This window comes from Oryzias latipes, chromosome 18, assembly GCF_053564925.1.
Source record: "Oryzias latipes strain Hd-rR chromosome 18, Olatipes_Hd-rR_3.1".
NCBI lineage: Eukaryota > Metazoa > Chordata > Actinopteri > Beloniformes > Adrianichthyidae > Oryzias > Oryzias latipes.
The window spans coordinates 7,827,740-7,855,230 of NC_136254.1; the positions used below are offsets into that span (position 1 = coordinate 7,827,740).

The 27,491-nt window shown below is 43.8% G+C and overlaps 1 protein-coding gene across 1 annotated transcript; it reads left to right on the top strand.

The window, feature by feature from the left end:
* The first annotated feature begins 771 nt into the window (after positions 1-771).
* Positions 772-25,541, top strand: LOC101174354 (peroxisomal acyl-coenzyme A oxidase 3-like). The gene is made up of 18 exons (XM_023966163.2): positions 772-1,002; positions 2,101-2,198; positions 2,271-2,406; positions 8,368-8,442; positions 9,168-9,257; positions 9,342-9,485; positions 11,829-11,917; positions 12,154-12,250; positions 13,227-13,409; positions 14,440-14,562; positions 14,690-14,810; positions 14,881-15,003; positions 15,192-15,305; positions 15,832-15,947; positions 24,308-24,482; positions 24,548-24,615; positions 24,690-24,776; positions 25,266-25,541. The coding sequence occupies exons 1-18, from the start codon at positions 787-789 to the stop codon at positions 25,383-25,385; spliced, it is 2,175 nt and encodes a 724-aa protein (XP_023821931.1). The 5' UTR covers positions 772-786; the 3' UTR covers positions 25,386-25,541.
* Positions 25,542-27,491: the final 1,950 nt, after the last annotated feature.

Consider the following 27,491-nt stretch of genomic DNA (forward strand, 5'->3'; position numbering starts at 1 on the left):
ACAATGGTACATTCCATTTTTATGACAATGGTACATTCCATTTTTATGACAATGGTACATTCCATTTTCATAACGTCCCTTAAGGGCAGCCGAAAAAGCCTCAAGGGAGGGAAGGACAGACCTTTGCTCCACTGAAGATCCAAAAGACCCGAAGTCCCACAACAGCAACACAGGTCAAACCCCCGTATGGGTGCATGTGACTACGGCTTAATGTGTTAGAGAGAACAGCTCTGATAAAGTCAAAGTGTACTGACCACACCATGATGATCAACAAACCACTCCCAGAAACAGATTTTTGTGTTGAAGATTGGTTAACCTGTAAGTTCAAAGACACAAACTTCTGTGATATATTTGCTTTTGTCTTGGATCATATTTTTAAAATGGTAAATACTTTAACATTGTTGACATTTATTATGCAGCGTTGAAACTGTACGCTACGTTAATGGGACCTACATTTGAATGAACTTAAAATTTCACTTTTTTTCACAAGTTTTGTTCATAAAATGTTAATTTTGAGAACACGGGACACGTTAAAGACACAGTTTTCCTTCACACTGAAATCAAAGTGTTGGAATGTGCATCACTATTTTTTCCTGTTCTGTCAAAATGGATAACCATGGCTTGATCCTTGTGGGTAAAATACATTTATATCTAACCCCTAATAGTTGATAGTTGATGGGTTTTTTGCTGCCAACATTCTTGTTGGACAGTTTGATGGAAAACCAGCAACAGAGTTAATACATGGAAACAAAAATCGGTGTAAAACTTAACACGACTAATCCCAACATGGCAGAGGAAGTTGAATATTTTCATGTGGATTTAGGGGCTTTTGATTGCAGGTGTCGTCCAGGTGTGTGTCTGAGCTCCTGCAGCCTGAAGAAGATGAAGCACCAAAAAGCAGACTTCCCCAGCGGGCCGCTGGATATTTACAGGAAGAAGGCCTCCTTCGACTGGAAGGAAATGCTCGTCTTCATGGATGGAGATGAAATCCTCCAGTTCAAGGTGAACTAAGAGTCTCTGCTCCTGCTGATGATCTGCATTGCTAGTTCAGTCTCACTTGCTGGAGTCTGTAAACATGAAACTTGATGTGTAAAGACCCACTCTGATGAAAATTTTTTATTTTTCTGATGATGGAAGACATTTATAAAGAAAAATAAGCGTAAAATTGAACTTCTGAGTATTTCTTTATTCAAACTGGTGTCAATCAGGAGTGAACTGAAAATACCGTTGGAAAAAGAGCAAATTTGTGATGTTCAACCTCCCTGCTCCAAGCTCTCAGCGATGGGTAGACTAGAGGAATAAAACACAGTTCTTTTCCATTTTGGCTTAAACTGTGTGATCATAATTAAGAGACCATGGGGAACACTTATAATAACTTTAAAGAGGATCAGAGTGGAACTTTAAGGCTGTTTGAGTTCAGATTTGCAGCTTTTAAACATCAGAATTTTTCTAGTTCGTATGAAGTGAAAGAAAAGACTACAGTGGTTCAAATTCGAAGAGCTGAAAAATGTTAGAGTTTCAGAGCATTTAAATGAAATTTTATTATCAAACTGTTTTATAAAATAATTTGTATTAATCTACATTCTTATATTTTGTTGCCAAACATTGGTTGTTTCTTGTGTTTTTGTGCAGTTTTGAAAGTCGGTGCTTTTCCATTTGACTAATTTTATGTTTGTTTGACTAAACCAAACCTGATGAAACCTTTCCTGGTTGAAACAGTCTCCCTGTAAAAAGTGTCTGGAAATAAACGTATCTGTTCTACGTTCACTCATAGACCATAAAAACAACACTTCCTGATACGGGCGCCGCCATGTTGAAACCAGTCGACAGTAATTGGTCTGAGTCGTTCTGAGTCATCGTATCTATGGCAATGTAGTGACCATAGATACAATGACTCAGAGCAACTCAATCATTGTAAACTGGTTTCAACATGGCAGCGCCCATACCAGGAAGCAATGGTACATCCTATTTGGGAAGACGAGAAGGGAGGGGTTGAGCTGTCCATTATTTTTACAATCTATGGAACCACTACATTGTTTAATGTGGTGCCCTTTTTGTTTTGTCTGCATGTATTCTGTATTCTTTGTATTCTTCATGCAGGAATACATCTTCAAGAGTCTGGAGAACGATCCTCTGTTTGCCCGTCAGCCAGGAGAAGACCTCTCCTTAGAGAAAATGAGAGAGTTGAACTTCCTCAGGTGACCACGTATGATGAATAAATGATCTTGCTCTTCACAAACATTTTCTGACGAGAATTTTAGAACCTGCAGGATGAAGCAAATTTTTCGCTACAATTTCCTGACAAAAGAAGAAGCGTATGGGAACCCCTGGAAGCTGAAAACCCTGGAGGACTGCCTCGGCATGTACGACTGGTCCTGCCTCGCCAAGGTCTTTCTCAACAAAGGAGTGAGTCATAAGGAGTGCATTATGGGTCACTTTGTTTCAAAAGACCTAAATAACCAGGGCATCATAGGTGATTATACCCGTAGTACCTGATAAAATTCCAGAAAATATTTTTGGCTAGGCCCAGCCTGGGTGGCTAGGCCCAGCCTGGAGCAGGTCTAGAATGGAGAAGTAGGACACCTCCTTCCCTCCACTAGTCCGTGGGAGATCCTTGGGCAAGATCGAGTACCCACTTAGCCCCCCGTGCCAGGGTCTCGGCGAAATAATGGAGACTGCGTGGCATAAGCCTCCTGTTGCCTTGCAGGTCGGTCTTGGTTGGCTAAAGGCTAAGGGAGTAAACCCCGACAGCAAATCCGGAGTGAAGCCCCGCAGACGGTTAGAAGGCGTACTTCGTCCCTCTCCGGCAGCTCCTGCACCCTCGATGAGTCTCCAACTGTCTTGGCCCTGTCTTGCCGTTGGGTCAGGCTCACCAGGACGAGAGAGTGAGGCTGGTGCTGCGCAAGCCACCTTCACTTTAATCCAAGTACAGCGCACGTCATAGCAATACTTTCATCGACCTATTCAAAGCCCTGTGGCGATGGGGGAACGGCGAAGCAGCAGGTGCGGAATCACTGGAAGCTGTAGCTGCAATCCTACACACAGGCGGCTTAGGCCATACGGTCGTTCTTCTCTGATTGGGACAGCAGGGAAGTCCGGCAGCCCCCTAAGCGACCAGGCAGCCCTATTCAGGATAGCTCTGCCTGCCTCCGTAGCCTGAGGACGGAGCTAGAAAAGGTGCTCTAAACATAGCCTGTTCCACAACACACCTGGCCAGCATACCGCAGCTGGCGGGTTCCCACACTGCGGTCGAAATTACAAGAAAATACTCAAGAAGAAAACACTCAAGCTCACCCTTGCGTCATGGAACGTTAGAACTCTCCTCGACTCAACCACCTGTAAGTCAAGGAGACCAGAAAGACGAACGGCCCTCGTAGCGAGAGAACTTGCCCGTTATAACGTCGACATTGCAGCCCTCAGCGAAACACGCTTCCCAGGCAAAGGCCAGCTCAATGAGATCGGAGGCGGCTACACCTTTTTCTGGAGTGGCCGCAGTAGTGAAGAGCGACGTGAGTCTGGTGTTGGCTTTGCAATCAAAGATCATCTTATAGGGAAACTTGACAATATACCAGAAGGCATAAACGATCGTCTCATGAAACTCAAGCTCTCACTGGGCAGAGGGAGATCCGCTACCCTCATTAGCGCTTACGCCCCCACCATGACTAACCCGGAAGATGCTAAGGAGAAGTTCTATGAAGAACTGGATGCCCTCATTTCCACTGTTCCGCAGTCGGATAAGCTTCTACTTCTTGGCGACTTTAATGCTCGTGTAGGTCAAGACCACCAGGCTTGGGAAGGTGTCCTCGGACACCATGGAGTAGGAAAATGCAACAGTAACGGTCTCCTCCTGCTTAGAATGTGCGCCACCCATGGCTTAGCTATCACCAACACCATGTTCCGCCTCCCATCTCGAAAGAAAACATCTTGGATGCACCCTCGATCTAAGCATTGGCACCTCATCGACTACGTCATCGTCAGAGCAAAGGACAGACGGGATGTTTGCGTGACTAAGGCGATGTGTGGTGCTGACTGTTGGACGGACCATCGTCTCATCATTTCTAAGACCAATATGCATATTCAGTCCAAAAGAAGACCACAGGGTCAGACGGTTGTAAAAAAGCTCAATGTCAACAAGCTTAAGCTCCCTTTCATTCAAGAAAAACTAGTAGAAAGCCTAGAAAATCAGTTGACTGAGGATATCGGAAACGACTGGGACTCCTTGAAGACAACAATTCATTCTGCTGCCCTTAAGGTGCTCGGACCAGTTACCAGGAATCATCAAGACTGGTTCGATGAAAATGATGCCAAAATCACAGCTCTTCTGGAAGAAAAACACCAGCTCTTCAGAGCTCATCAGTGCGATCCAAACTCAGTCTTAAAGAAAGATGCCTACGTCAGTAAACGTAGACAGGTTCAATCAAAACTCCGTTCCATTCGAAATACATGGCTGAGTGAAAAGGCTGACGAGATTCAAGGCTTTGCAGACAGACACGACATGAAACGATTCTACGACTCGCTCAGGTGTATATTCGGACCACCAACATCAGGCAGTTCCCCTCTACTGAGCGCCGACGGAGCAACACTCATCACTGACAAAAACAAGATTGTAGAGAGATGGGCAGAACACTTCAATGGCGTACTAAATCGTCCATCTTCTATCAATGACGAAGCTATCCAACGCCTCCCACAGGTGGACATTAACCCAGACCTGGATATAATACCATCAGAGGACGAGGTTGCCAAGGCAATCAAGCAGATGTCGACTGGAAAAGCACCTGGCTCTGACGCCATCCCTGCTGAAGTATTCAAGTCAGGGGGCCCTTCTCTCCTACACAAATTAACAGTGCTACTCCAATCTTTCTGGGTAAGTGAGACCCTCCCGCAAGATTTTAAAGATGCCACAATTGTCCACATCTACAAGAGAAAGGGCAACAAGCGTTCCTGTGACAACCATAGAGGGATTTCACTTCTCTCCATCGCTGCAAAGATCTTTGCCCGACTGCTCCTAAATCGCCTCCTTAAACACCTTGAGCAAGGTCATCTCCCTGAGAGCCAATGCGGTTTCCGTGCAGGTCGAGGGACTGTTGATATGATCTTTGCTGCTCGTCAGATCCAGGAGAAAAGTGTGGAACACAATCAAGATCTCTATACCACCTTTGTAGATTTAACAAAAGCGTTTGACACTGTGAGTAGAGAGGGACTGTGGAAAATCATGGCAAAATTTGGCTGCCCAAACAGGTTTGTAAAGATTGTTAAACAATTTCACGATGGGATGATGGCCCGTGTTCTTGATGATGGAAATACCTCTGCCCCTTTCCAAGTGTCAAATGGAGTTAAGCAAGGTTGCGTACTTGCCCCTACACTGTTTAGCTTGATGTTCTCTGCAATGCTGACTGATGCTTTCAGGGAGACACCCTTAGGCATACCCATCAGGTATAGGTGTGATGGAAGGCTGTTCAACCTCAGACGTCTGAAGGCCGTCACTAGAGTAAAAGAAACTGTGATTCGTGACCTGCTCTTTGCTGATGACTGTGCCCTCAATGCCATCAATGAGCAAGACATGCAACAGGAAATGGACGCTTTCTCATCTGCCTGCGACAACTTTGGCCTCACCATCAATATCAAGAAGACTGAAGTGATGTATCAGCCCGCCCCAGGAAAACCATATCAGGAACCAAACATCACAGTCAAGGGGCAGCGACTTCAAGATGTAGAAAACTTTACCTACCTCGGCAGCACTCTCTCCCGCAACGCCAACATCGATGCAGAAGTCAACAACCGCATCGCGAAGGCAAGCAGTGCCTTTGGGAGACTGAGGAAGTCAGTCTGGGAACGTAGAGGCATCTTACAAAACACCAAGATCAAAGTGTACAGAGCAGTCGTCTTAACAACACTTCTTTACGGCTGCGAAACCTGGACCACCTACAGAAGACATGAGAAACTTCTCCAGCAGTTCCATCTCCGCTGTCTCCGAAACATCCTTAATATTCGCTGGCATGATCGAATCACAAACACTGAGGTCCTGGAGAGAGCAGACCTCCTTAGCGTCATTACCACCATGCGCAAAGCTCAGACACGATGGGCAGGACACGTCTGCCGTATGTCAGACTCCAGGATACCCAAACAGCTGCTGTATGGTGAACTCAGCCATGGTAGCAGGAAAGTTGGAGGCCAGCGCAAACGCTACAAAGACTGCATCAAATCACATCTGAAAGATTTCAATATCGACGTTTCCACGTGGGAAACTGCAGCATCTGACAGACCGACTTGGCGTAACTTGATTCATAAAGGTGCCATCTACTCAGAAAATAAACGTTCCAACGCAGCCAAGGAAAAACGCCAAAAACGTAAGGCTCTAGCTGACCAACCTACCAACACGACCCCCTCTCACTGGTGTTCAACCTGTGGAAGGGGTTTTCTTGCCCATATTGGCCTTATTAGCCATATGCGGACACATCCCTCCGCCCCTTAGACAATGTACTATTAGTATTGCTATGGTCATACTCGACTACGAGTTGACGAACAACAACACCTGATAAAATTCCAGAAAATATTTTCTGCTGTAAGTAGAGCCACGACCAGGACAAAAACTGATCTGTTCCTTTTGATCCTGTGGTTTGACTATTGTCAGAATTCTCTTCAGCACTACCCATGAGTGGATTTTTTTAGGGATGCTGAATAATGTATACAAGTGTGTGTACTGTAGCTGTAGAGAACCCTTTGGAACAGGAATTGCTCTTTACAAGGACGACCAGTATGCCAGTTCAGAGGCACTGTGAGATGTCAAAAGGAGAATTTCAGGATAGCCCCACAATATCCACCTTGGGATCCTTGGTACCAAGAAGCTTTGACTAGTTCATTGACTACAGCTTGGGGATGTTGTTGCCCACCCTTGGCTATTCAGCCTATGTTTTCTCAGTGGAATGCATGTCGGCGAGTATAAGTATTCCGACCGCCTCTTGGCAATGTCCTCAGTTGAGTGGAGTAGCTTCCACCAGCTCTGTAGACAGTATTGGGAGAGAACCGTTTTCCCCTCTTGAGGTTTGGTATGGCTTGCCAGAATTTCTTTGATGCCAACCAATTGTCCCTCTCTATGGCCTCCCCAAACTCCTCTTACACATGAATGTTTGCCTCTTCAATTAACTGTGGTGGATGTTAATTGGACTATCACTACATGTTGACTGCTTTGGGAGTCCCGGAAGTCAGCCCAGCTCCTACAGGTTGATGGCATCCCTTACTTTTGGCGACAGTCCCCAGATCTGTGGATTGCCGCCCCAACTAATACCAGAAATCTTACAGCCACGCCGTCAGTAGACAGTGGTACCTCATTAGAGCCCTTGCTCATAAGGGTTTAAGGACCCTTCTGACAGTGGGCCCAGCAAAATATGCCCAAAAGACTCCCCCAATACTTTTTAGTCGTCGTGGCTTGTCCGACCTTCTCCTCCACCAGTGGGTGATTGATTAATAGCTCTGCCCCTCTTTTCATCCAAATGTCCAAAACACATGACAGAAGGTCAGATGACACAACGTCAAAGTTGATCATTCACCGTCTTCCTTGGCTGTTCTGGTTCCATGTGCACTGATGGACAACCTTGTACTCAAACACGGTGTTGTCAACAAACTGGGACTGACACAAAATTCCAAAATCAGGGATTCAGAACAGTTCTCCCAACCATGACCTTCCAGGTATAACTGTCACTGTCCATTTATGCAACAAAGTCTCTCAGTAAGACAATAGAGTCCCATTTGGAGCACTTTCTAATACCTCTCCTGGAGACTCCAAGAAGGGTGGGTACTCTGTACTAAAGTTTGCCTCAGAAGCCAAGATCCCAGGTAGAGACATGTCCCTGACAGTGACCCTGACATCCCTGGAATGGCAGTGATGTAATTCTCTCACTCACTGGGAAGAACCTCAACCAATGACTATTCTGCCTGGTCCTTGCCTGTAAGCCCCGAACCCCAGGCCTGGCTCCGGGCTGGGATTATGTTGATGTCAGTCTAGGCGATCTAGTAGGCCTTGTTTTAAAATATTCAAAAGGGGAATTTGAAGTGCTCTTAGTCTGGCTCGTCACCTCAGACTCATTTGCCATCGGAGACCCTAACCAGGGACAGTACCTCCTGGTAAATGCATTTTACAAGATTAGCATAGTCCCTAGGATAATTCAAGCTCTCACACGCCTAGAAGGTGGCAGTTTATATGAATTTTCATTTAAAAAAAATAAAGCTATAGGAAATAGTATTAGCATTGAGTTGGATCAAACTATAAATCAAATCGTGAACTTATGCACTGATTCAGAGAGTCTAAGTTTGTATCATTACTTGTGTTAGCATTCTTCTACCCTTTTCCTGTTAATGTGTTCATTTCAGATGTTTGGAGGAACTATTGCTAATTCAGGAACAAGCAGGCACAGAAAATTTGTTGAAAGCAGCGAAGACATGACGGTAAGAAGAAAGATTAAGGAGTTCCTGTTTGGTTTTAAAGCACCTGCCCAACTCTGGTCCTCAAGGTCTCCCCGTTCAACCAGCAGCCCCAAACGTTTTAGAAAGACACAGAAGACTACAACTACTATACAAAAACTAAAGTCCAAACCAACAACAAGGAAACATGTTGGCCCTTCCAAAATTAATGACAGGCAGAGAGGCAATTAGGCCAACTTTAGACAGACCGGTCTTTTAGCAAAGTCCACCCCCAATTTTCCACCAGCACCTTGTGAATCAATTGCACCACAACTGACCCAGTATGGAAGTTCTGTCAGTGATTTACATGGTTTATTTGGCTTTAGAGTTACACTGGAGGACATTTTCCTTAAAAATAATTCTTTATAATAATACTATAATTATACTTTTTAATAACTCAAACTTAGAACTCTCATACCAAAGCGCTGGATAGTGCCCCTTTGTGGTTGCATTATCAAAGTTGCAAAAAACAATCCACTCCATCTGTAAAGATTATGTCTAAAAATTCATTTGAATTGATTTTTTTAAATTCATTGTCAAAAAAAAAGCATTTTTTTCCCAGAGATTCAAAAAAAGGTGTGAGTAACATTGGAGGATCAGGGTTGGGTAGCTGAGCACTGAGAAAACTCTTGATGCCACATCGGTGACTCCTGAGTTATTCCTCCCATGAGGCTTTGCTGCCTTTGAATGACTTACCTACGTGTTCTCAGGTCTTTGGCTGTTTCGCACTGACTGAGCTGAGCCATGGCAGCAACACCAGAGCCATGAGGACCACAGCCACATACGACCCATCCACCCAGGTCAGCCACTCTGCCCATCATCCCAAACACCAAGGCTTGAAATCATAGCGTATAGAGAGACTTCTTTTTTCTGGTTTGGTGTAGGAGTTTGTGATCAACTTTCCAGACTTCGAGGCAGCCAAGTTCTGGGTGGGGAACCTGGGGAAGAACGCCACCCACTGTTTGCTGTATGCCCAGCTCTACACACCGGACCAGGTCTGCCATGGCCTTCCCTTCTTTGTCGTGCCGGTAAGTCCTTTTTGTCTCACAGATGTAATGATGGTTCTAGCGGAGCTAGTTTAGCTTGTGCTGGTTTGCGGCTCCTTCTGTCCGTCAGACCAAGGTTCGAATCCGGGCTCCTCCCTATTCCCTTCTCTGCTTCTGTGCCGGTCCCAAGCCCGGATAAATTGAGAGGGTTGCATCAGGAAGGGCATCCGGCGTAAAACATTGCCAAGTTAACCATGCGACTCGTCCTCGAAGGAGAGGTTGTTTCGCTGTGGCGACCCCTGATGGGAGAAGCCGAAAGAGGAAGGAGGAGATGTAATGATGGTTCTCACAATATTTTTCCAGCACAGCCCTCAGGTTTAGTTCTGTATCACAGCGTCATCAGGACAAAACTTCAAAAGTTAGGGGTCACATTGTCAAACGGAAAAAAAAAAGTTGTCACACTGTTGAACAAGGGATTTTTTGAAATATTTGTTTTAGGGAAAGCTAGTCGAGCTTTTCCACTTTTACAGCTCAAAATTATGGAAGCGTTTCTGAAGCATAACTAAAAATAAAAGTCAATACCAGAAATGCTTCTTCATTTTCAAAATGAAGCTGCATTTCTTGACTCAAAATGAAAAAGAAATCCTTTAAAATGCTTTTTTCTTTTCTACTTAAACACTGCTTATTCTGTCACTTAATTAAAATTATAAAGAAAATAGTATTATACATTTCATTTTCAAAAAGTTCTGGTAAATGTGTAGCAAAATTCATCTAGAAAAATCTAATTTGATCATTAAAATGGATTAACAGAAATGTTTGTTCATTTTTACAATGTAACTGCATCAAATGGCTCAAAAATAAAATTAAATGCCAGTCCTTTAAAATGCTTTTTCATTTTCTACTTCAACATCGCTCATTTTGTGACATAAATAAATCGAAAATGCAAAGAGGGGATTGCATTTTCCCTTTTTCACATTCACACTGCAAAAACTGTAGCAAAACTCAATACCAGTCAGCATTTCCAGGAGGGAGGCGGGGCGATGACATCAGAGCTCACTCGGTGTGGCTACATGCTCAACGCGAGCCAAGCATGTCTCTGATCAGTGCAGCCGGAGTCCTCGAGTTTGCGGGAAGGGGGCTTTGTAACGTACAACTCTCCGGAGGACGCTTCAGACCTCAGTCCGTACGACTGATCTGAGTGAGCTGCCCGGCTCAGGAGGACCGAGTCTCTGAGCAGAGGAGGAGCTTTAAAGGCGGCTTTTGAAGGCGGAAGTGCCGCTTTGGGCAGTCCTGACAAACAAAATGTTTACAAGGGATGTAATGTCGAATCCTTGTGTGGGAAAATTCCCCTGAACGCCGTCTGCTTAGACAAACTTCTGTCTTGTGATTGGTGCTGTTGGTTCACATGGTTTATAGAGCACGTGAGGTTTGCAGCTGCAGGACAACTTCTGCACATTTTTTCAGGTAGTATGAAGTTTCCTGATGAAAAAGACAGCCTTCCTTCCTCCTGTAACCACACATGAACATGAGCAGGAGACATGACTCATGTGAACCAACCGAGAATTAGCTATGGTGTTCCACAGGGCTCTGAACTTGGACCACCTGGGCTACAGCCTGGAAGCAGAAGCCGACATTAGCTCCACCTCCAGACCAAGGGCAGACGCTCCTCTTCCTGGGCAAGGAGGCCTGCCCAGGCCCCCTGCAGGAACCAGGCTCACCAGCGGAACCTGCGTACCCACACTTAACCCTTGTGCTATCCTAGGCACTTTAACATTGGGAGTTGGGTCATCTAGACCCACTAGACAGTGCGCTGAACCTTTTTTCTTCAATGATTTGTGATCTTCACTGGTGTCCATGGATTACATGAAATCTTTCCACCTTCATCCACCTTTGTCATGGTAGGGAGAACACGTCAATGCATGGGTGGGGTCATCTAAGATAACACAAGCGTTAAAACTGTATGAACTGCAACAACTTTGTTTTTTATGTTTTTTTCTTAAGTAATTAAGCTTCTGGCTCCCTATTGAAATAATATATTTCCATTCTGATCTATTTTTGTTTATTTGTACTAACATCTGAATGACTGTAGAAACCTTGGATTTTTTTCTAAACGCAAAGACTTAAAATAAAGTCATGAACAGGGACTTGAGTACAATTATAGAGCCTGTAGTAAAAACTGAGATGAAAAATGAAATCTCTCCCTTCATATTGAGTCAGAGCCTTGTGGAACACAGCAGAAACATTCTGATGCTCAAATATCTCCAACATCAAAACTTAAAAGCTGTTTGATCCATTTTTGTGTTTATGTTTTGTAGAACTTGCACTCAAAATGAGCTTAACTTTATTAATATTTAGTGATCAAAGATGTTCAACTCTGTGCTGCAGGTCAGAGACCCAAAGACCTTGCTGGCGTTGCCAGGGGTTGTTGTTGGAGACATGGGCAAGAAACTGGGCCAGAACGGACTGGATAACGGGTCAGTGAGACCAGAGACCGACACTTTTCTGTGTTTTTATTTTGTCTGTATCTAATGTAAAGCTTCCAGCTTTTCTCTAGAAGGGTTAGGAGGTGGAAGACACAGAACACAAACTGTGTGTTAATTTAACAGAATCTTTACCATGGAAACAGATAGGCTTTAGCATTAAAATGCAGCTAAATATATCTTAATAGGAAATGTAGGAGTCATTACAAAGTTTGTTTCCTTCCTATCAGGTTTGTAATGTTCCACGACGTGAGAATCCCGCGAGAAAACCTGCTGAACAAGACGGGAGACGTTACCCCTGATGGACGCTACGTCACTCCGTACAAGGTCAGAACTCTGCTGAACAAATGAGGATTTTCTCATTTATCCCACGTTTCAGGTGGATGTTCCAGTTTGACCAATGCTCTTCACATTTATCAGCTTCATGTCTCAAAATGAAACGTGGTCTTTCTGTGGTTTCAACACCTTTGGGGGTGTTGACATGGGTGGAAGGTTCTCACAGAGGTTTGGATCGTTTGTCTTTCCTAGCTCCTGCTGAACTAATGAAGGTTTAAAGAGCCTGAAGAAAAGTTGGTTTCAATCATCATCTTTGGTTATGTCTTCACTTCTTTTTCTGCTTCTATGTTCATGCAGGTGTCTGTGTGGAGAAAGTCCCAGCTCAAGGAAGCAAGGGGTCCTCACATTGTGACTTCACAAAGTGAGGAATCGCCCCTTCCAGGAAGAGTCTGCCAGCCCCGCCCCCAGGCTAACCACTTTCTCTGTTTAGCTAGCGGTGATCGACTGAACACTTTCCTTTTATATGCAAAATATGCTCATCCATCTTTGCAAAAGTTCAGATGTTGCTTGTTTTTGTGGGCGGGAGGCAGAAACGCTGCCGAGGGCAACTCTGGGATGACGTCATCAAATGGGCGGTACCCACAAGGAGAGAAAGGCAGAGTTTCAGAGATTGAGTCGTCTTACTTCTAGGAAGGAAAAAAAACTGCAAAAAGAACTCATATTTAAAGAAAAATTGTTCTTTAGTGTGGCAAAGGTAATAAATTATATATATGGATGTACTCTAAAAGACCCAAGAAAAGCACGATAAAGGCCCTTTAAATCAATAAACCCTGATTCAGAATGAAATGGAAATACATCTGTCAGGTTTAGCTCTACTTTGAGTCATTTAGTGTGTTTCAGAGATTTAGATTTTGTGTCTTATTCCGATTTCATCAGCAGATTTGACTGTAGCTTTATTACAACTTTGAAAGAAATCAGTTTGTGTGCTGAAGAGTTTACAGTCTTAAGTTTCTGTTTTCTTCTGCAGGACCCCAACAAGCGCTTTGGGGCCTCTCTGGGGGCCCTGTCTGGAGGTCGTGCGTACATCGGCAGGATGGGTGTCGTCAATTTAAAGCTGGCTCTGACCGTGGCGATCCGCTTCTCAGCCACCAGGAGACAGTTTGGACCCAAAGACACGGAGGAGATTCCAGTGCTGGAGTACCAGCTACAGGTGGATTTGATCAAACTGTCTGATCACTGAATTTCACAATACCTGAAGAAATTGATCAGCCAATGAATGAAACTCTGTGCTGTACTAAACTGTAACTAAAGACAAAAAGTTTATGCACTAATATTGTAGAGCATTTATCGTATACATTTTCTATATTTATTGATAAAGTCCATAAATGTAATGATGATGATAATAACTATAATAATGATTTAACCCTTCATGATAGAGCTGTGGTTCAACTTCCCTTAAACTAGTTTCTGTCATGATCTTGCGGGATTTCTGACAGACCCAAACGCTGGAACCCAGAAGGACACTAGGAGTCGTGAGGTAAGTTTAAGATGGTTTAATTAACAGAGGGTGAGTAGTTAGGAGTCTTGACGTGGCGTGGCGGCTGACTGGAGGTTTGCCGCAGGAAGGTCCAGAGAGCGTGACTTCGGCAGAATCCAAGGGGGAGAGCGTGAGCGGTGGACTGCGACCTGAGGTTCACCCGTGAAGCGGACAGTTCCTGAGGGTGGAGAAGAGATAAAACGTTAACGAAGCTTGGATTTAGACAAGGCACACAACGTGAGCTGGCCAGACGTAAGCACCGAGGAAGGAACAACGGACTGGCGTCGAAAACAGGTCCTGGATCTCCTTAAGTAGGCGGGGATGAAGATGAGGTAAGTGAACCCAGCTGGTCGCGTCCAGGGCAGAGCAGGAACGGGGGAGGGGGAAGGTAATTGACAGAGGCCCCATGTCGGTTTCTCCAAAAACTTTAAGCAGATTACTTTGAAAGAGAATAATCTGGAGAGAATGAGTACACTTAGGTTTCCAAAATTCAAAGGAATTCTAGCTCTCATGTTCCTAAACTCTCGGTCCAGTCAGCATGAAATAAAAGTCCGTTCCAGCTTAAAGGATCCTAGCAGACATCCTGAAGAGGCTCAGTCTTCAGGCTCCAGCTCAGATGTTGAGTCTCAGAGGAGAAAAGGCCACCAGAGCTGAGGATGTGGCTGCAGCTGATCACGGATCACAGCTTTTGGTTTCTCTGCAGCAATGGCGTCTCATGCCTTACCTGGCAGCAGCTTACGCTCTGGACTTCTTCACCAAATCCGTCTTCATGAACTTTGTAGAGTTCCAGATGGGACAGATGATGAAGGACAAGAGTGACAGACAGGTGAGTGGACACGCTGCATGTCTGGACCTCAGGCAAAGGTCATTGATGGATCAGAGGCTCACTCACCGCCTCTGCTTGGAGAAACCAAGCAGCTTCAAGTGTCAGACTTTGCTGGTGTCGTCCACAGGACGAGTTGGGTCGGGAGATCCACGCCATCACCAGTTCCTGTAAACCTCTGGGCTCCTGGACGGCTCAGAGGGGGATCCAGGAGTGCAGGGAGGCCTGCGGAGGACACGGATACCTCGCCAGTCAGCTTCAGCGCACATGCTCAGACTCTGAGCGGGCCTGAGACCTGACTGCTGTTCTTGTGCGTTTCAGTGAACCGACTCGGCAGTCTGCGTGACGACAACGACCCAAACTGCACCTATGAGGGAGACAACAACGTGTTGCTGCAACAGACCAGCAACTACCTGCTCAGCTGTTTCCAGGCCAAACGGCACAGTCAGTGTCCATCTCACTCTGTGATGAGCTTTGAAGTTTCCGGGATTTTATCTGAATGTTTCCTTCAGTCACTTTGACTCTAACACTGCAGACAGAAAGGTGGCAGCAGAGGCTGAGGCTGCAGCTGCAGCAACCATCAGTGAGCATCTCTGCTTCTCCATAACACCTCTGTGTTTGTCTGCTTTCAGACGCCGTTCACATTCAGTCTCCTCTTCACTCTGTGGACTTTCTGGACGATTATCAGAACATCCTGAAGACCAGATTCACAGCAGAAACAATGGAGGAGTGTCTGAACTTACAAGGTCTTCACGACAAACTAATCACATTTATTAGACAAATGCAGTTTTTTATGGGAACGAAGAGTTTTCCTCAAAGCAGAGTTTGGTTTATCAAAACATCAATTTAGAGAATTTCTAGATAAACATTAGAGAAAAAATTTAAATGTTCATTTCAGAGATTTCTGTGGTGTACCACATGGCTCTGTGCTCGGCCCCTTACTGTTTAATCCCATCAGGTAACTCTTCACAGCAGCAATGCAGTTTATGGATGTTACCTTTAAAAATTTGCTTCTGAATTTTCCTTCAAGACTGAGTCAAGACTGAACAGTTTGACATCTTCATTTGTTGATAAATATTTTCAATACTTTCACTAAAATCCACTGCTGTCATTTATTTTCCTGACATGAAATTCTGAGTTAAACTGAATCTAGTTTGAGCTGCTTTTTACCTAAAGAGACCAACAGATGAGAAGCAGAAGAAGCTCCTTTGACGTCTTTGTCTCTGCAGTGTCTCTACTGCAGTCTAACAGCGCCCTCGTCTGTCTCCTCAGTGCCTCTGGATGCCTATAAGTGGCTGGTTTGTTTCCTGATGGAGGAGAGTCAGAAGAGGCTGGAGCAGGAGAGAGCTGCAGGCAGAGACGACTTTGAGGCTCGGAACAACAGCCAGGTAGGAAAAGAAGGAAAAGCTTTCATGTTATTATATTTGAATATAACTACCTTTTACTTTTTGTCAGTAACACTTGGGGGGGTCATGACTGCTCATGAGTCTGCCACAAGAGAGATGGTTGCATATGAAGAGTCCCGGGTGGTGGGGTCGTTGTGGCTCGACGAAGGGGCCTGGTGGAGTAGATTTCCTCCAGCTGTGGTAGTGGGGAGCCAACAATCCACTCAGCAGTCTGGATGACACACTTTAGCGGTTTGGATTTGAAAAAACAGCTTCAATTCAAACAGAAACTCCCACAAAACACTATGGATTCTCCATAAATATGCTAGGAATTGTGGGAAATATCAAACAGTGAAAACAGAAACTGCATTGAGGATTTTCAGCATTATGATTGTAACCCTTGTGCTATCCTAGGTACTTTAACGTTGGGAGTTGGGTCATCTAGACCCACTAGACAGTGCTCTGAACCTTTTTTCTTCAATGATTTGTGATCTTCACTGGTGTCCATGGATTACATGAAATCTTTCCACCTTTATCCACCTTTGTCATGGTAGGGAGAACACGTCAATGAAAGGGTGGGGTCATCTAAGATAGCACAAGGGTTAAACTGTAAAAATGTAAAGTAAATGTAGAGAAGATGGAACGCAGAAAAGAAGATCTGGAGCTGTGATCACAATGTTTTCTAAACTTACTCATCAGGAAATTTTGAATGTTTTTTAATCACTGTCCCCCTGATGCGTTTAGTTCCTTCTTTCTTTAGCAGGTCAGATCATTTGCATCAAGCATTTACTATTAAATTATCTTTGAAATGACTGAAATTGCAGAGCTTTCCCATCACTCTACTATATAAGTTTGTTAAAGAAAAATGTAACAATAATTTCAGAGAAAAAGCTTCATAGAAATCATCATCTGGTCATGAAAACCTCTTTAATTATCCTTTAATATTTGATTAAATTAGTTTATAAAACTAATTTAATAAACTAAACTTGGAGAAAGAAAATGCTGACCTAAACAAGAAACTGGAGGTCTCTGCTCAGCATGAATCCACAATTACTGAGCTGAAAGAGCAACTGAAGAAACATGAGGAGGAGAAAAAGGCTCTCCTTGAATTGAACAAACTCAGAGAAAAAGAAGCAGAAGATGCAAAAAGGGAGTTGGAAGAAATGAAGGCAAACAAAGAGAAGAAAACAGTCTCTGTGCAGACTGACTCTGATGCTGAGGAGAAGAAAACAGTCTCTGTACAGACTGACTCTGATGCTGAGGAGAAGAAAACAGTCTCTGTACAGACTGACTCTGGGAATCAGGAATGCATCACCAAAGAGGGAGAAACCACAGAAGAACAGGTTGAGGTAGAAGAAGAGGAACCAAAGAAAGGAAAGAAGGTCAAGAGGTTTTCCTTCACCAAATTTTGGCGCAGATTGTTTTGCTCTAAAAAAGTCAAGCAAGCGACTGCACACAATTAAAAAAAAAGATCAACCTAGTCTTAAAAAAAGGGGCTGCATGGTAAGTGTCAGAATTACAAACTACTGTCCACACAAAGAGTCAAAGTGCTCTCATTCTTTATGTAGTTGTAAGGCAGAATGTGGGGAAAAATGCACCCATTGAAAATAATGTGGCAAGTCTGCAGCCTACAGTGCAGCAGCATGGCAGCCAGACATCACCAGACAGACTCCATCTTGAAAAGAGGTCCTCTTTTATAGGTGGTTGGCTCCACCCCTTGCCAAACAAACACAATTAACAATCAAAATCAAACATTTCCTAAAAACAAAAGAACAATTACATGCATTTTCCTAATTACCAAAGCAATAATTAGACAAAGAAGTCCAAACTTTAACAACATTCTTTAAACAAAAATGCAAAATAAAAAGAAATCATTTTGAATTTAAAACAGGCCTGTCAAAGGAAACCAAAACAATAGGTGGGTCCACTGGACATTCAGGATACAGGAAGTACTCCTATGAAATCAGGAAGTAAACAGATAAGACATAGAAAACAACCAAAAACAGAAAATAAATAAAGTGAATTGCAAGAACTGTTGGAAGTTTACAGCTATACAGTGTGTGCACCCACTGATGCTGTCAGAAGCAAATACACTTTATTTAACTCAAATCGTGACAGACTTGTGCTCTGTCACATTACTTTCCCCCTCTCCGAGCGCTGCCATTGTGGGAAATCTAGATAAGTAGTCTGCCAAGGTGTTGTTTCTTCCAGGCTTGTGACGTATGCTGAAACTGAAAGGTTGTAAGGCAAGGTACCATCTCATGATCCTGGGGTTGTGATCCTTCATAGTATGGATCCATTGCAGCGCTCTATGATCTGACTCCAGATCAAAGTCACGCCCCAAGAGATAATATTTCAAACTGTCCAAGGCCCATTTGATTGCAAGCGCTTCTTTTTCTACAGTCGAGTACCTGGTTTCTCTTGGCAGCAGCTTACGACTTAGATACAGTACAGGTCTTTCTTGTCCTTCAGTTTTCTGGGTCAGAACTGCTCCAAGTCCAACGTCTGAGGCGTCCACCTGCACCAAAAAATGTTTCTGGAAGTCTGGACTGCACAAAACTGGAGAAGAGCACATGGCATTCTTCAAGGCATCAAAAGACCTTTCACAATCAACTGACCATCGAATTGGATTTGGTGAGGATTTGCGGGTGAGATTCGTAAGAGGTGTTGCCATGGTTGCAAAATGTGGGATGAATCTGCTGTACCAACCAACAAGTCCAAGAAAAGATCTCAGCTGTTTCTTGGTGCGGGGTCGTTCAGTCTTCTGTATTGCCTCCACCTTATCAACCATGGGACGAATGTTGCCACCGCCCAGTTGAAATCCAAGGTACTGGGTTTCCATCCTCGCCCACTCGCATTTCTGTGGATTGAGTGTTAGTCCTGCCTTCTCAATGTTTGTGAGAACATTTTTAAGATGTCTCTTGTGATCTTCCCATGAATGGCTAAAAACCACCACATCATCTAGATAGGCAGAACAGTAACTTTCACAACCCCTCAGAAGTGTATCCATTAGTCTCTGAAAAGTGGCAGGTGCTCCATGGAGCCCAAATGGCATCACTGTGAATTGATATAAACCCCCTGGTGTTCGAAAAGCTGTGTATTGCCTGGAGGCCGCTTCCAATGGAATCTGCCAATAGCCCTTACATAGGTCTAATGTGGTCAGATAGTGGGCTTTTCCGATACACTCTACCAGGTCATCAACACGAGGCATGGGGTATGCATCAAAGCGGGACACAGCATTCACTTTTCTAAAATCAATGCAAAGACGCTGGGACCCATCCTTCTTCGGAACCATTACCACTGGACTAGACCATTCACTTTCAGATGGCTCAATGACCCCCAAGTCTGTCATTTTCTTGATTTCCTCCTTAAGAGAGTGTGTCAGACACTCAGGGATCCTGTAAGGCCTCTGTCGAATAGGTGCAGAATCTTTTAGATGGATGGTGTGTTGGACTAGCGAAGTCCTCCCTGGTCCATCCTTGAACAGGCCAGGTACTTGTGCCAGTAGATCCAACATCTCCTGTTTCTGTTGAAGTGAAAGATGATCCAATCGAGGCTGCATAGAAGAAACATCTGGCATACAGGTAATAGGGTCATCACCATCCTCGTGTATTTTGCACACCATTAATGTCTGTTGAGATTGTAGTTGCTCACGGTCTTTCCACTCTTTCAGCAAATTGACGTGATATATTTGACTGTGCTTCCCTTTGTCTGGGTGTGCTATTTCATATGTTACTGGACCAACCCGTCTAATCACTTCATATGGACCCTGCCATTTAGCCAAAAGTTTGTTTGCCGTCAGCGGTAAAAGTATCAAAACTTTTTTACCTGGTTCCAACTCACGCTGACGAGCTTTCTTGTCATACCAGGATTTTTGGTCTCTTTGGGCTCTGGTAAGGTTCTCTTGTGCCAGGTCCCTGTACTTTTCCAAATGATTCCTCATCTGAAGTACATAGGACAGGATTCCCTCAGCCACTGGTTTCTTACTTGCTTCCCATTCTTTTCTCAGCAAATCCAAGGGTCCCTGGACTGGCCACCCGTACAGGAGCTCAAATGGGGAGAAACCTGTGGAAGCCTGGGGAACTTCTCTGTATGCAAACAGGAGAAAAGGCAACCATTTATCCCAGTCACGTCCAGTTTCTGAAACAAATTTACGCAACATCTGCTTGAGACTCTGATTAAATCTCTCCACCAGGCCATCAGTTTGTGGATGATATGGCGTTGTCCGGATTCCTTTGATGCCCAGTTCTTTATGCAGTAGTAACATCAGGTTGGAGGTGAAGTTGGTACCTTGATCAGTCAGGATTTCGCTCGGCACTCCTACACGAGAAAAAAGCTGAACAAGAGCATTTATTATTGCCTTCGTTTTGATGGTACGTAAAGGGAAAGCTTCCGGAAAGCGGGTTGCATAATCACAGATGACCAGAATATATTTGTTTCCAGAACTGCTTTTCTCCAGGGGTCCTACAATATCCATGGCAATGCGCTGGAAAGGGGTACTAATAACTGGCAGAGGATGTAGCGGTGCTTGTTTAACCTTATTTAAACTGGTCAGCTGGCACTGAGGGCATGAAGCACAAAAGTCTCTGACATCTTTAAACATACCTGGCCAGTAAAAGCGCTTTGCTAATCTTGCATATGTTTTTAGATGGCCCAGGTGTCCTGCCCATGGAACTGTATGAGCTAGGTGCAAAACTACAGATCTGCATCCAGTAGGCACTACCAACCGCTTACCTGTTTCTCCCTGAATATACAAAATATCGTTATCTAACACACATTTTGTATCTGTAGAGACATTGTCAGTTTCAGTTTCAACTTGATTATACAGAAAAGCCAAAGTAGTGTCAGTCAACTGCAAATGTCTAATGTCATTTGGTACATCCCAAACAAAATTCTGACATTGAGGTTTCTGTTCAAGAGATTCAAAAGACCCTCTATGCTTTTCTTGACGGCGTTGACGCCGTGTTTTCTTTTGGCCTTTGTAGCCGCCCTCAAAAAGATCACCATGAAGATCTGGAAGAGGTTCCAGCCCAGCCTTAACCTGAGACCTTGTGACTACAGCAACAACATTGGTCTGTCTTTTGTCCCCAAGTAAGTCCCACAAAAGAGGACAATCCCTCCCAATAACACAATCCACTGGCATTTTGTCCAACACTGCAACTTGCAAAAGAAATGCTCGATCATCCAGATCCAAAGTAACTTCAGCAGTGGGATATACTTTGCCATCTCCATGGACACACTCAATAACAGTTTTGTTCTTATAATTGAGAACATGGTCTGGTAAATAACATTTCTTTACCAAAGACTTGGAACTGCCGCTGTCTAATAAAGCAGTTAAATGAACACCATTAACAATCACTGGGTAGGAAGAAGCAGGGTCTGAACATGGATGTTGCAACTTAGTAACACTCATTTGTGGCACACAACAATAACCAGACATTTTGGGCTTTTTAAGAGGACACACAGAAGCTTTATGTCCAGGCTGCTGACAATAATAGCAGATTAAAGCCTGTCCTGCATTGTCACCACGAGGTGTAGTCTTACTCACGCCACTGCCGGTTCTCTGAGCCTCTGGTCTTTTGTCAACCGGCCGCCGCCCATCTCCAAGGGTGTGATGAAAGACCCGCTGCTGTGTCCTTGGGCCAGTTGTTCTGTGAGCATTAATGTACTGTGTTGCAAGTTTAGCTGCTTCCATCCCAGTTGGTGGTTCATGCTCCTTCACCCACGTGCGTATATCAGGGGGTAAGGTCCGAAGAAACTGTTCCAAGATGATGATTTCTCCAATATCTTCTACACCACGTTGGTCAGGCCTTATCCATCGACGATATAAACCCCTAAGACGATGATAGGTCTCTGTAGGCAACTCCCCTTGTGGGACATTAGTGTCTCTGAAACGTTGTCTATAGGTCTCAGCTGAGACATTAAATTTGGCCAATAAAGCCTCCTTGATATCAGGATAGGAGTCTGAGAGGTCCTCATCCATCGCTGAGTAGGCTGCTAGAGCCTTTCCTGTTAACAATGGTACAAGTCTGTATGCCCATTCAGTGTACACCCAACCCCAAGTCTTTGCAATCCTCTCAAAACGGAGTAAAAAATTTTCAATATCTTCCTCCGGCTGATATGGTAGCATCTTGGGGTCCTTCCGATGGAAGGGTGGTGGTTGCATCATGGAGGGTACAGCTGTCATGTCCATGTCAACTTCATCGCAATCTGTTCGACGATGTGGGGGCGCTGGTGTTGGGAGTGGCAATAAGGAGGCCTCACTCCTAACTGCGCGTGGAGAGTCACTTACATCTGATGCAGGTTGTCTCTGGGATTGGAGAACCACCCTCAGGTTCTTCAGTTCAGCCAACAAACCCTCTTCTCTGGTCCTCTGTGCGCCAAGGAACTGCTGGAGCATTTCCACCATCTTAGGCTGCTCCACATCTCCACTCGGGCCGGGACGCTCTGCTGATGGCCCATCGTCATCGGTTTCCCAGTCTGGTTCGACTTCCTCATCCTTCACCGCTTGACTTCTGGTTCGCATTGTGGGACGTGCGTAGCTCCTCTTTGGGCCTTTGCGGCTTGCCATATTTGGCCTCCTTCCAAGACACTGATCCCACTTCTGACACCATATGTCAGAATTACAAACTACTGTCCACACAAAGAGTCAAAGTGCTCTCATTCTTTATGTAGTTGTAAGGCAGAATGTGGGGAAAAATGCACCCATTGAAAATAATGTGGCAAGTCTGCAGCCTACAGTGCAGCAGCATGGCAGCCAGACATCACCAGACAGACTCCATCTTGAAAAGAGGTCCTCTTTTATAGGTGGTTGGCTCCACCCCTTGCCAAACAAACACAATTAACAATCAAAATCAAACATTTCCTAAAAACAAAAGAACAATTACATGCATTTTCCTAATTACCAAAGCAATAATTAGACAAAGAAGTCCAAACTTTAACAACATTCTTTAAACAAAAATGCAAAATAAAAAGAAATCATTTTGAATTTAAAACAGGCCTGTCAAAGGAAACCAAAACAATAGGTGGGTCCACTGGACATTCAGGATACAGGAAGTACTCCTATGAAATCAGGAAGTAAACAGATAAGACATAGAAAACAACCAAAAACAGAAAATAAATAAAGTGAATTGCAAGAACTGTTGGAAGTTTACAGCTATACAGTGTGTGCACCCACTGATGCTGTCAGAAGCAAATACACTTTATTTAACTCAAATCGTGACAGACTTGTGCTCTGTCACAGTAAGGTTTGCATGTTCTTTCCATGCATGCGTGGGTTTTTCTCTGGGTGCTCCAGTTTTCCCCCCACAACCAAAAATAGAAAAGATGTAAATCATGATTGGTCAGGGTTTAGAAGCTAGTGGGAGTGTGTGCAGTGATTGAGTTCAACTTTTGTTTTTTTGTTTTTGTTTTTTAATTGAAAAAACGGGCTGCAAGGTTAAATTGGCGTGTTCTTTCCATGCATGCGTGGGGTTTTCTCAGCTCTAGTTTCCCCCCACACACAAAAAAAGTTAAAATCAAGATTCTTAAATGTAATGACACAAGACACTGGTAATATCCTGGAAAACATTGAAAAAGATTTTAAGAACATTTATTTTTTGTGGTTAAATTGAAGCTTTTAACAAAAATGTTCATGTTTACTTCCAGTCATTAATTAAAACTGTTTTAGGTTTTATTTCCATGTATTTATGCAAATGTATATAATGCACAATAGTTATTTCTTAGTTTGTAATAAAAAAAAATTAAAAACAGTAAAGAAAATAAAATAAAAAAACAAATACATAATCCAGCCTCAGAGTCACAAAGCTGTGTACTTTCTGTGATGGTCCCAAGCCCATAGAAATGGAGAGGGTATATATGTTGCACACTTGAAAGGATGACCCGGACAAATGTGGATTTATTTTAGAGTTAGCCTTTAGTGAGCAGCTGGAACACAAACAGCACACAGTCAACTTCTGTCTCGTGTCTCGTTAATCAGGCTCAGTAGACGCTGCTCTTCTGGCCTAGTTCTTTTACATTTATTTACAAAATCAAACATCAGTAATGCCCCTCTTATCCTCGTGTAATTATGGTGTTAACCACATTTTGATTTATTAAAATGATTCATCCTTCATAGGATCAGGTTAAACCACTTCTGTTTTTCTTCTCCATTGTTGCTCTGAGAAGTTTCCTGAATCACTTTTAGTCTGAAATCTCCAAAATCTGTGAAAACGGCTCCTGATCACAGAATTCCTGCAGTGAAATACCACTGATGACCCTAAGGTGGCGCTTTGAACAGAATTCCAGTCTAATAGGCCAACACTTTGGTGTTCTACTTTGTCCTCCTGGTTTCAGACGTTGAAGCTGCGGCCGTCTTTGTCCAGGTTTACTTCTGCAGGTCTCTGGCCATCGCCTTCATGGAGCACTGCTGTCTGCAGAACTGTCAGCAGCTGATCTCAGATCAGGACACGCCGGCTGCTCTCAGAGCCGTTCTCAGCAAGCTCTTCTCCCTGTATGGACTGTGGAGCCTCAGCAGCCACATGGCCACACTGTACCAGGGTATGTTGAGAAGGAGGCGGTCTGCTGGAGGCAGAGCTGGTAACACAAAGGTGATCTGTGTGCAGGCGGATATGTGAATGGAAGGAGGCCTGCAGAGCTGCTGCAGACAGCAATCCTGGCTCTCTGCTCCCAGGTACACAAAGACATCCACCCACAGAGCAATGACTATGGCTGATGATGCTGATGCTGAATCTGTTTGTGGCTCAGCTGAAGGATGACGCCGTTGCTCTGGTGGACGTCTTGGCTCCGCCCGACTTCATCCTCAACTCTCCTATTGGTAAAGCAGACGGACAGGTGAGAGCATCACCAGGAGCCGACTGCACTGAAAATCTCTTCATACCATGTTTCATGATTCAGCAGAAATGGCTGTTCTTGATGAAGAAGCGTCTCTCCTGTCTGCAGTTCATGGTTTTGACTTGTTTTTTATCAGTCCTGATGTTTCTGGATGATCCAGGCTCCATTTCTCCAAGTTCAGCAGGAAGTTTCTAGTTTAGTGTGGTTCTTTACAGGAATAATGATTCAAGGCTTTCCTGCAGTTTCTAGGTTATATTCAAAGACCCACTATAATGAAAACTGTGTTTTGGGTGTTTAACACAAACATTTTCCTGATGATGGAAGACTTATATAAAGAAAATGAAGATTAAAACTGCATTTTTGAGTGTTTCTTTATTCAAATTGTCGTGAATCAGGAGTAGACAACATAAAGACGCCTTTGGAGAAAGCTTGTAGACGTTTTTGTAGCTAATATCCTGTGATTCATCTCCATGTTGCTTCTTCCTGCAGCTCTACAAGAACCTGTGGTCGGCGGTGCTGCAGAACAATCAGGTGCTGGAGCGCCCCTCCTGGTGGAAAGAGTTCTGCTGGGACAAACCGGTGGTGGGATCTCTGCGCTCAAACCTGTAGATCTTCATCTTCCTCCTTCACTGTCAACCAAAAATGCTCATTTCTCTCTTTTGGGTCAGATTCACTAAAGTCTCTAATGAGGACTGCAACACTGTACAAACACACAAATAGATGACATGTTTCAAACACCTTGACTGCATTTTTTTCTAATCAAAAAGGGTCTATTTCAGCCATAATTAAAGATTTAATAAAAACCTGTGTGTGACAGAATTCTTCCCATCTGCTGACTGTCACTGGGTTTGTGGACTGGAGTCCCAGGAGACTCAAGAATTTTAGGTCACAGCTTTAAACAGCAACATCATACAAGGAGGTGAAGACATGGTCTACTTGAACTTCATGTCTGCTGTTTCCCTCAGTTCCAGCTAAAGTTCTCCCTTCTGACAGATGACTCAGCCAGAGGTTTCAACAGACTCACAACATGCAGAGTCTGTCTGGGCTTCTGTTCCACAGCATTTCCAACTCCCCACCAGGCGCTGCAATTATCTGTCTGAGGCAAGTTGTTCATCGAATCGACCTAAACCATTAGAAAATAGTTTCAAAATGAAATAAATCCATCTTCTTGGAAAATACCATTTTGATTGTGAGTCACATGTTGTCACAGCGATATCAGCAAACACGGATCAGTCCATCATTCCAGTCCAATGTGTGGAAACACTTTGAATTTGTAAAGACATGAACATGCAGTGTGCTAGAATGTTCTATTTGGATTGGATTCTTTGGATGTGGAAAAACAACAGTGGGCTGGACTTTAGAAAACTAAAATGGGAATGGATTTGACATTCATTCTTGTTTACTTGTTTGTTTGGACACATATTTAATTTAAATGTGATTATCTTCCAAGAAATCCAAGGAATGTGGAAAACTTCACCTGCACTGTTCAGTATCAGGTATTTCTCTCTGAGTCACACTGGCCGAAGTTTTGAATAAAGAAGTTCTGGATCCATTTTAGGTCAGTGAATGGGATCGAATTGGATTGTTCAAAATGAACCAATATCAACAATGGAGGACCACAAATGACATGTAAAATGAGTCTTTACCCTCCTACTAAATAAACATCTTCAGGTTGTCTGACCACTCTGCCTTTTCTGTCATCCATAAACTAAGAACGCGCAGAGAAAGAGCTGGATCTGTGCATCATCCTGTTCACACAGACAGAGGAAATTCAACTCAATTCAAGTCTGTCCGTCATCAGCACCACTGTTTTTCACTGCATTTCCCATGATGCATTGCGTTATTGTGACAGCTTCTATTACTGTGCTGCTGTTAACCGTCATGAAGCACAATAAATGCAAACATCTCTTCTAACAGTCTTCAAAACATCGTGATGAAAGCAGGAAAACAGTTTATTTCTCCTTTAAGGTTTGTGTTGAATAAAAGAAAATTCCAACTTTGTGTTGCTGCTAAAGTCATGTCATGAAATGCAAAGAAAAACACTGGCTATGTCCGAATTCCTTTACTACTCACTACATAGTGCACTATATAGGCGTTCACCATTTTGTCTGGATCTACAATTCCAAAATCCAGTGCCCTGGAAATCTCCCAGAAGTCCCTGCGAGAAACCAGATTGGAAAATTATAGACCAAAATCAGTGACGGTTTTAGGAACGGTCCGTACGGGGGGTGGCGCGGGCGCAAATTTAAAGTGGGGGCGGCTCAGTGCTTGGAAACAACAAAGATCTGTGCCACTTTTGGTTTTCTATTATCTGTAATATCACAGATTTTAGAACGGCCTAAAACTTGTGAATTGGCGCCTCCTCCAGCTGCTACTCCTGTCTCTGACACGGTAAATGTGTGTGAAGGAAAAGGGGAGGAGTGAAGGCCGCAGGCTGCAAGGTGAGCACGGAGCGCAGCCGCGGGTGCTAAACCTGGATCATGGCGTGCCTTTAGATGACTCAGCTCATGATGATAATGTAAATCTTTATTGTAGACATTTTTATTATGTGTCTTTATTTTCCATCTAAAATGTATTTTTTTTAGGTCTGCCTGTTGTTTAGATGGTGTTAGAATCCTATTTGACATAAAGACAGAAGCTAATGCAGGCAGGAAAACAGCTGCACTGTTTAAGATCAAGATTTCTACTGTTGTAGTTGGTGCACAAAATGAGGAA

Bases quoted from the DNA above. Each gene is read 5' to 3' on its own strand.
- LOC101174354 (XM_023966163.2), top strand. From the start codon at position 787: ATGGCAGAGGAAGTTGAATATTTTCATGTGGATTTAGGGGCTTTTGAT. The intron at 15,306-15,831 runs GTCTTCACGACA...CTGTCTCCTCAG, and splicing joins GGAGTGTCTGAACTTACAAG to TGCCTCTGGATGCCTATAAG. The intron at 24,777-25,265 runs GTGAGAGCATCA...TTCTTCCTGCAG, and splicing joins TTGGTAAAGCAGACGGACAG to CTCTACAAGAACCTGTGGTC.